Source organism: Pinus tabuliformis, chromosome 2_2 (genome assembly GCF_031772625.1).
Source record: "Pinus tabuliformis cultivar Carrire ecotype Pingquan chromosome 2_2, CPIR1, whole genome shotgun sequence".
NCBI classification, from domain to species: Eukaryota; Viridiplantae; Streptophyta; class Pinopsida; order Pinales; family Pinaceae; genus Pinus; species Pinus tabuliformis.
The window spans coordinates 586,583,342-586,592,401 of record NC_142300.1 but is presented as its reverse complement, the minus strand read 5'-3'; the positions used below and the strand labels follow the sequence as shown (position 1 = coordinate 586,592,401).

At 39.8% G+C, this 9,060-nt stretch overlaps 1 protein-coding gene across 1 annotated transcript; it reads left to right on the top strand.

Annotated features, from left to right (window-relative positions):
* Nucleotides 1–6,937: 6,937 nt before the first annotated feature.
* On the top strand, nt 6,938–8,448 carry LOC149194024 (uncharacterized). Its single transcript, XM_089407509.1, has 3 exons — nt 6,938–7,156; nt 7,350–7,519; nt 8,352–8,448. Exons 1-3 carry the CDS (start codon nt 6,938–6,940, stop codon nt 8,446–8,448), a joined length of 486 nt encoding a protein of 161 aa, XP_089263635.1.
* Nucleotides 8,449–9,060: the final 612 nt, after the last annotated feature.

Here is a 9,060-nt window from a genome sequence, read left to right as displayed (position 1 = left end):
TTTCTTTGCAATTTTTTGCAGGGATAGCTTTGATATGATCTGGCAAAGGAGACCAAGGCTGCGCTTGGATGATTGAAGAACTGAAATTTTTGAAGATTTTTACAAAAATGAGATGACGACTTATCTTCAAAATGGATTTTTGAAGAGAAGTCCTAATTTATCTGTATAATGATGAAAATTATTGAAGTAACCACCTATCGAGGACATCCCTCTGGCCTGCTGGTCTTCTTAGACTTTGCAAAACAAGACTGACTCAACCCAAGACCTAATGACCAAGAACCATTGTTATGACCCAGAAATTTGAAACAAGACTGTACATGACCTTTCAAGACTTGTTTTTATGAATAGACCTAAACCAGCAGTGCCAAGCACAAGGGGAATGAGTAACAAAAACCATTCTGTCAGAGTTATGGCATGCCTAACAAAATGCAACTATTCGAAACTGATGGGACACCTAAGAAGAGCTTTGATCTCTGACGGAGGGATAACTAGACCGACTGTAACAATTGGTACTTCAAAACACAAAACATAGATCAATCATCACTGTATAGAATACTGAAGAGTTAATTTACACATATAAAGAAAACAAATAAGCAAGTTTTCGATGAAGATGAGTCTATTAACTTTAGAAGAGGGTAAGGTAGCGGGTCCCGAGCTGGGATTACCAGAACTGTGGTAGAAAAACTCATCAGAACTAATAACCTTAACGGCCACAGAGTGGATGTCCATTAAAAGAGTTCAGGAGCCCATACGAAATTTTATCATATATGGGAGTATGCACAAACTGTAGAGCGGATATAAATAACATAAACAAAAAATACATACTGCTAGACAGAAGTAACTGGTAGACAGTGAAGGGATGATTAATCGTAAGGGGGAGGTTCGAGAAAGCAATGAACCAGACCCTAACTGTATCATTATTTAATAAAACATCGAAGTTGCAAACTGCATGTTATCACCATAATCACAGTAACAAAATGCAACAACAGTATGGAAATCTACCATTCGAAACCAATTGTACATTTATTTTCAGTAATAAACATAACCCTTTCATCATAATTATTACATCTCAATAGTAAGGAACCCTAGCAGTTCTAAGAAGAACATTATGTCGAAACAGAACATAAAGCCTATGTTTTTCTTAAAGACAATGGTAGTTCCGCCGTAACATAGAACTGCGAGAAAATATACGACTGTAATGATATTATAAACACATAAATTACTTTCAGAAAGTCGAGTTCACAAAGTATCGGAGCCAAGGCTCTCAAGAGTAAAGTTTAGTCTCCTATTAAACTTTCCTGAAGAACCCAAGAAATAAATTTACATATACAGAGTTAAGTAATCATTCCAGGGAGCTGTGAATCCGAAATAAACAATAACATTCATTGGAAAACAGAGAGGTTCCATAATTCTTGACCCGGTCCAAGCTAGTAGTATTTACTACTCTATTTCTTAAATAATTACAACTAGATAATATGAAACGCAGAAAGGAAATCGAGATAACTTAAACTACTGGGACTGCCAAGGCACCTCCCGTTTGAAAGGAACTGACTACTTCCTCACAACCCAATCAGGGCCAGTAGAGACAACAAAGTTTGAGAGTAATAAAACCACGAGTAGCCTCGGAGGCAAACCCCAAGGACGTTGTCCTGGGTACTTCTGTCAAATTATGGAAATCTGAAAGCAAGAAAAGAAAAATGAGTATGTATAAATCCCGTAGCAGCAGCAGTCAAAAAGGAAAACCTAAATACCCGCACCCAGGAATCAATCGAACAGGGATGCCTACCTGATATGCGGCGAGGTAGGCCAGGTTGCCGAGGACCTGTCGTTCTGCATATCAGAGAATTCCATGGCTGTAGCATCCACCTTCACACAACAAAGAAATACGAAAACCATTAACATATAGAAATTCATCGGTGTGACCTGTAGGGAAAGAGTATTCATAATAGAAACAACCGTGAAATTGACTGTGAGAGAATGCCATCACCTGCACAGGTAAATCCCGAGAAACAGTTGAATAACTCTTGTGCATCTGATGGAGGCTCAGTGGATGAGTGAACGGGAGAATCACTTGTGCGAAGAGAGACAAGCCAAACCTTGGAGCGGCGCCAAGTCCAAATGAGCCGAACGAAGACTCAAAACAACTTAATATGAACTCTAAAACCCTCCGGCAAACCTCCACCATCGGATCCAGATCGGTTGATCTGCACCGTTGAATTGGAGCAGGAAGCAAAGGCATGGGCAATGAGGGTACGCAGCCCTGCCCATTCACATGGCCGAGTAGAAAAGGCAGGCCAGTTGTACTGAAGAGTAATAAATAACTATCCTTAAAATTTATTGCAGTTCAACAACTCAACGCCGGATTATGACTCTGGTCACCATGTAAACATTCCAGCGCATTTATCCAGTTGCCAAGTAACATATCCGATGCAAACAAACAAAACCATAAATATAGACATTTGACTAGACTTTCGATGATCTGAATATTCCCTAATGATATTTGATGATTCGAGTAGACTGTTTGATGTGGCAGAGTGTGTGCGGATTAAAAGGGATATGGTAAAGTTTATGAAGGTAAAGATTAATAAAAAAAAATTTATATCTAGGGTAGGATCGTGACAAATTGGTATCAGAGCGAGGTTACAATACTGTGACCTCTAGGACAACATGTAAAGAAGTTTAAACAAAAAAAAAACTGGAGGAAAAATAAACAAGCAATGTACAGTTAACCATCTTATTATATTTGTAAGAAAAACAACTAATATTTCTAACTCCTCTTCTAGTTCCATTTCTTAGGTTGAGACAAAAGAAAACAACAACAAGACAATAGACAATAGATAGTAACAGTAAGTATGCAGAGAGTTGGCAACGCTCTGCACAGATTGATAGCAGGTCAGGAACCTGCAATAAATCCTAAGGATAACCCAGAGCTGTGGGTACAGTTTGGCGAGGAGACACGTAGCACGAACCTTGCAATATTAGAGACGGTCCAGGAATTGAAGAATGAGATGGCATGATTACGAGAGGATAATGCATGACTGACGGTGGAGCAAGAAAGAATTTTAAAGAGTTTGCCTGACAGGCAGAACCCACCACTAGCTAATCCGAGCGCGGAACAACAGAGGATGTCAGAAGAACAAAACTATCAAACAGAGCCTGAAAAATCAAAAGAGGGGGAGGACCATTCTGACAATGCATCTGAACGGTAGACTTCAAAACGTCAAAGAGTGGAACTACAGGGAGAATTTCAAAAAATTAAACCCCCACACTTTGATGGGGAACAGGAGGAAGCGACTGAAGCATGGCTAATTAACATGAAAAAATATTTTTAGCTGTATGAATATGACCACAACCTGAAGGCACGACTGGCCATCTTTCAGTTACAAGGAAAAGCAACCTTGTGGTGGGAGGAAGTTAATATCGTCAAGGGGGTAAGCGAACGGACCATAACGTGAGAGAAGTTTCAGAAGTACTTCAAAGAAAGATATCTGACTGAGCACTTTTATGATGAAAAGGCAAGGGTATTCCACGATTTACGGTTGGGACAGCAGACTATGGACGATTTTATCAACCATTTCACCTCCCTACTTCGCTATGTGCCCTATATTAAAGAAGAAAAGGGTAAGGTGCAAATATTTGTCAGTAGTTTACCCCTATACATACGAGAAAGGATTGAGTTTGATAATCCTAGGACGATGGATGAAGCTATCCGCAAAGCCAGAATTTGCTACCAGCTAAATAAACAGAAAGGAGATGCTCCAAACAAAAGATGGAATGAAAAAAGGGGTAATAAAACAGTTGGGAACAGTAAAGGAAGTCGCAGCAGTGGAGATAAGGGAATTAGTAAAGGGCAGAACAACAGAACTGTACAAAGAGGTTCATTCAGGTCCAAGCTAATCAGTGAATCCAGAGTGAGTGAACAGTCTGTCAGGCTGGAGGGCGAAGGAATGGCCAGACCCCCAGTTCAATGTTGGGGTTGTGGAGGACCACACTACGTCAAAAATTTCTCGCAGCGGAAGGGAACTGATTAGATATCCCAGATCCATGAGGCATCGACCGTTGGCAATGTGGGACGTAGCGTGCCAAGGATTAAAGCAGCCCTGGATGATCGTCAGGCGGAATACCAGCCGACCATGGTGGAGTTTGAAGGTAAAATTTTAGATCTTTCTATAGCTGTTCTAATTGATCCAGGAGCTACTCTAAGTTATATTAGCCCAAAGATAGTAGAACAATGTAAGCTACAACCTGAAAAATTCAAGAATCCATAGCTGGTACAGTTAGCTACGGGGGCCAAGAGACGAGTGTTGGCAAAAATTAATAACTGCCCTTTAACAATAGCGGGACAGCCAGTAGTGGTAGATTTGAATGTGCTCCCTGTTGGTTCATATGATGCTCTGATTGGGGTGGATTGGCTAGAAAAGCACTGGTCACTAGTAAACTGCAAGACGAAAACCATTTATTACAAAGATGACTTTGGAGAGAAGCAGGAAATGCAAGGGATTAAGCGCCCAGTGCAGGTCCGACCGATCACTACATCCCAACTAGCTAAATGTATCAGAAAAAGATGTCAAATTTATGCCATTCAGGTAGGCTATGAAAATTCAAAGGATAAAACAGCCACATTGGATAACATTCCCGTAATACAAGAATTTGCGGATGTACTTCCAGAGGAGATAACCGGGCTACCACCTAAAAGGGATATAGACTTTACCATCGAATTGACACCAGGGGAAGCACCAGTATCGCGAGCACCTTATAGAATGAGCGTACCTGAGTTAACAGGATTAAAAATGCAACTACAAGAACTACTAGAAAAAAATTATATTCGCCCCAGTGTATCTCCATGGGGAGCCCCAGTGTTATTTGTCAAGAAAAAAGACATAACTCTTCGAATGTGTATAGATTATCGTCAGCTGAACAAGCTCACAATCAAAAATAAATATCCTTTACCTCGGATCGATGAACTTTTCAATCAAGTGAAGGGTGAAACAATGTTCTCTAAGATCGATTTGCGATCAGGTTACCACCAGATTAGGATTAAGGAGGAAGATATCCCTAAAACAGCTTTCAGAACACGGTATGGGCACTACGAGTTTGTAGTGCTACCTTTCGGGTTGACCAATGCCCCCGCCACTTTTATGTGTTTAATTAACAGCGTGTTTCATCAATTATTGTATAAATTTGTGCTGATATTCATCGATGATATTCTGATATACTCTCATTCTAAGGAGGAGCACAAGGAGCATCTCAGGTTAGTACTACAAACTCTCCAAGAACACTAGCTGTATGCTAAGTTCAGCAAGTGTGATTTCTTCAAAGAGGAAATACAGTATTTGGGCCATATAATCACAAAAGAGGGGATTGCAGTGGAACCTAAAAAGATAAGGACCATAATGGAATGGCCTGTACCAAAGGATGTGGCAGACATTAGGTCCTTTATGGGATTATCCGGTTATTATAGAAGATTCATGGAAGGTTTTTCAAGGGTAGAATACCTTATCACCTCCTTACAGAAAAAAGGAAGGGCATTCAAATGTACTTCAGAGTGTCAGCGAAGCTTTGAGCAACTTAAGCATTTCCTCACCACAACACCCATCTTGAGTATATCTGATCCTAATAAGGATTACGTGGTATGTACTGATGCAAGTAAGGAGGGTGTGGGCAGTGTGCTGATGCAAGAAGGAAGAGTGATCGCTTACAAATCAAGAAAGCTAAAGGAGCATGAGCAGAAATATTCTGCCTACGATTTAGAATTAGCAGCTATCATACACGCACTGAAAATGTGGCGGCATTATCTCATGGGGAGAAAATTTCTGTTGTTAACAGACCACCACAGTTTAACAAATTACTTCAGCCAGCCTACCTTAAATACGAGACAAGCCCGCTGGGCAGATTTTTTAGCGGATTTGATTTTGATATTAAGCATTTGAAAGGGAAGGAAAACCGCGTAGCCGACGCGTTAAGTCGGAAGGTGCAATGTTTGTATGAAATTTTGTCCAGTAAATGGAAGAATCCCTTCAAAGAAATGATAAAACAACAGCAGATCAAGATGCTGAATACCAGCAAATAAAATAACAGGTACAACAATTTTCCAGTGAAAAAAATCAGCAGGGATATGAATTAGATGATGCTCGAATGCTGCATTATAAAAAGACGTTATACGTACCTAGTAAAAACAGTCTTAAAAATCTGATTTTGGATGAGTTTCACATCAGCCACTATGCGGGACATCCAGGGTACCAAGAAAATGATCACCACAGTTTGAAGAGAATACCATTGGCCAAGAATGAAAAAGAATGTAGTTGAATATTTAGCGCAGTGTTTGGAGTGTCAACAGATCAAAGCAGAGCATCTGCACCCAGCGGGGTTATTACAACCTTTAACCATTCCGGAATGGAAATGGGAAACTATTTCTATGGATTTCATAACAGGGCTGCCTCGGACAAAGAAGAACAATGATTCTATTATGGTAGTGGTAGACAAACTGAGTAAGGCAGCACTCTTTATACCCGTGCAATCCACCTACACGGTTGTGCAAATTGCCCACATTTTTATGCAGAATGTGTTTAAACTGCCTGGAATTCCGAAGACAATAATATTTGACCATGATGAAAAATTCACGTCAACCTTTTGGAGAGCATTGTTTACAGAACTGGGAACACAGCTGAATTTCCGCACAGCTTAACATCCGAAGACCGATGGTCAAACAGAGCGAGTGAACCATGTGGTGGAGGACATGTTAAGAGCATGCATAATGCAGAAACCAACGCAGAGGGAGGAATATTTACATTTGGTTGAATTTTCATATAATAATGGGTATCACACGTCAATACAAATGAGCCCCTTTGAGGTCTTGTACGAGCGGAAATTCCGTACACCCTCAAGCTGGGGTGGACCTGAGGACAAATTAAGATTGGGGCCAGAAATGCTCAAAGAAATGGAGGACATGGTGAAAAGGGTACGTACTAATTTAAAGGCTGCTCAGGACAGAAAAAAGAGCTTTGCTAATCGGAATAGAAGGTTCAAAGAATACCAGATCGGTGACCATGTTTATTTGAGGATCCAAGCCAGAAAGAGTACCCTGCAATGGAGCGGTTGTGCCAAGCTTGCACCCTGTTATTTTGGACCTTTCCAGGTCTTGGCAAGAGTTGGGCTGGTAGCTTACCAAATCGCTCTGCCAAGCCACATTAGAATCCACAATGTTTTCCATGTTTCTATACTAAAAAAATACATTTACAACCCTAAACATGTGATCAAATGGCAAGACATATGGGTAAGAAATAAATCAAGTTGATTTAATTAAAAATTTATTTTAGAAGGAAAATGACTGGAAATGTTGCTGATTGCAGGTTGAACCAGAAGGCGAGGTTCTAGTCGAGCCACTGAGCATCCTCGACTGGAGAGAAGTACAGCTGTGGAAGCGAGCTATTACCCAAGTTAAAGTGCAGTGGCAGCACTATGGGCGTGATGAGGCCACTTTGGAAGATGAAGAGCTCATAAAAAAGGCTTACCTAGAACTGTTTGTGAAAATCAGACATCGGGACGATGTCCAATCTTAGGAGGGGGAGATGTGATGACCCCGGAGAATATAAATATTGGAATTTTACTGTGGTAAAAGACAGAATTGGAAGACTATTTTAAAAACTTTAATCATATTTTTTTTATTTGTGAATTAAAATATATATTAAAAATATATACTTCTTGAAATGCTAGCAACTTCTGAAAGGAAGTTGGAAGAAGAAATCAGTTGTGAAAACTGCACAAAAACTACCTTCCCTAACTGGAAAGGCCTCTAGGGAAAAAGGGAAGGGAGAGGCAAAATTCTGGGCTGTAAGGACAGGCAGAAAGAAAAAGATTGGTTAAGTCTGGTAAGGACCAGATAACCAGGCACAAGTTGTATGCATCTTGTTGAGGCTTGTGGGCCTGCAAGATAGCTCGGGGGGAGATCCCAGTCCTGGAGACGGATCTCATGATTGGGTGGTCAAGAGTAAACAAAGGATACAGGTGAACTTTTGTAGCACATCTAGAAACCCAGGCGGACCAGGTAAGTAGAAGCTTCTGGAGAAATTATTTTCAATAGTGAATATACTTCCATGATATTATTGTGAACTGAAAATTACAGTAGCCAAAATACAGTAGAATAGCAGTGAAGTTATTTGAAAATATACATTGCTTTTATCGTTATTATGCATGTTGTGATGCTATTTGCTTAAAACAAATATTACAAAGGTACCAATAAATGACTGATAAGAAGGGCCTAATTCTATTAGAGTTATTGGTACTTCAAAACACAAAACAGAGATCAATCATCACTGTATAGAATACTGAAGAGTTAATTTACACATATAAAGAAAACAAATAAGCAAGTTTTCGGTGAAGATGAGTCTGTTAAGTTTAGCAGAGTGTAAGGTAGCGGGTCTCGAGCCGGGATTACCAGAACTGTGGTAGAAAAACTCATCGGAACTAATAACCTTAACGGCCATAGAGTGGATGTCCATTAAAAGAGTTCGAGAGCCCATATGAAATTTTATCATATATGGGAGTATGCAAAAACTATAGAGTGGATATAAATAACATAAACAAAAAATACATACCACTAGACAGAGGTAACTGGTAGACAGCGAAGGGATGATTAATCCTAAGGGGGAGGTTCGAGAAAGCAATGAACCAGACCCTAACTGTATCATTATTTAATAAAACATCGAAGTTGCAAACTGCATGTTATCACCATAATCACAGTAGAAAAATGCGACAGCAGTATGGAAATATACCATTCGAAACCAATTGTACATTTATTTTCAGTAATAAACATAACCCTTTCATCATAATTATTATATCTCAATAGTAAGGAACCCTAGCAGTTCGAAGAATAACATTAAGTCGAAACAGAACAGAAAGCCTACGTTTTTCTTAAAGACAATGGCAGTTACGCCGTAACATAGAATTATGAGAAAATATACAACTGTAATGATATTATAAACACATAAATCACTTTCAGAAAGTTGAGTTCACAAAGTACCGGAGCCAAGGCTCTGTTGATGCCTCGAAAATCGCTGCAAC

Bases quoted from the DNA above. Each gene is read 5' to 3' on its own strand.
- LOC149194024 (XM_089407509.1), top strand. From the start codon at position 6,938: ATGGAGGACATGGTGAAAAGGGTACGTACTAATTTAAAGGCTGCTCAG. The intron at 7,157-7,349 runs GTAGCTTACCAA...TGCTGATTGCAG, and splicing joins TCTTGGCAAGAGTTGGGCTG to GTTGAACCAGAAGGCGAGGT. The intron at 7,520-8,351 runs GTTTGTGAAAAT...ACACATATAAAG, and splicing joins AAAAAGGCTTACCTAGAACT to AAAACAAATAAGCAAGTTTT.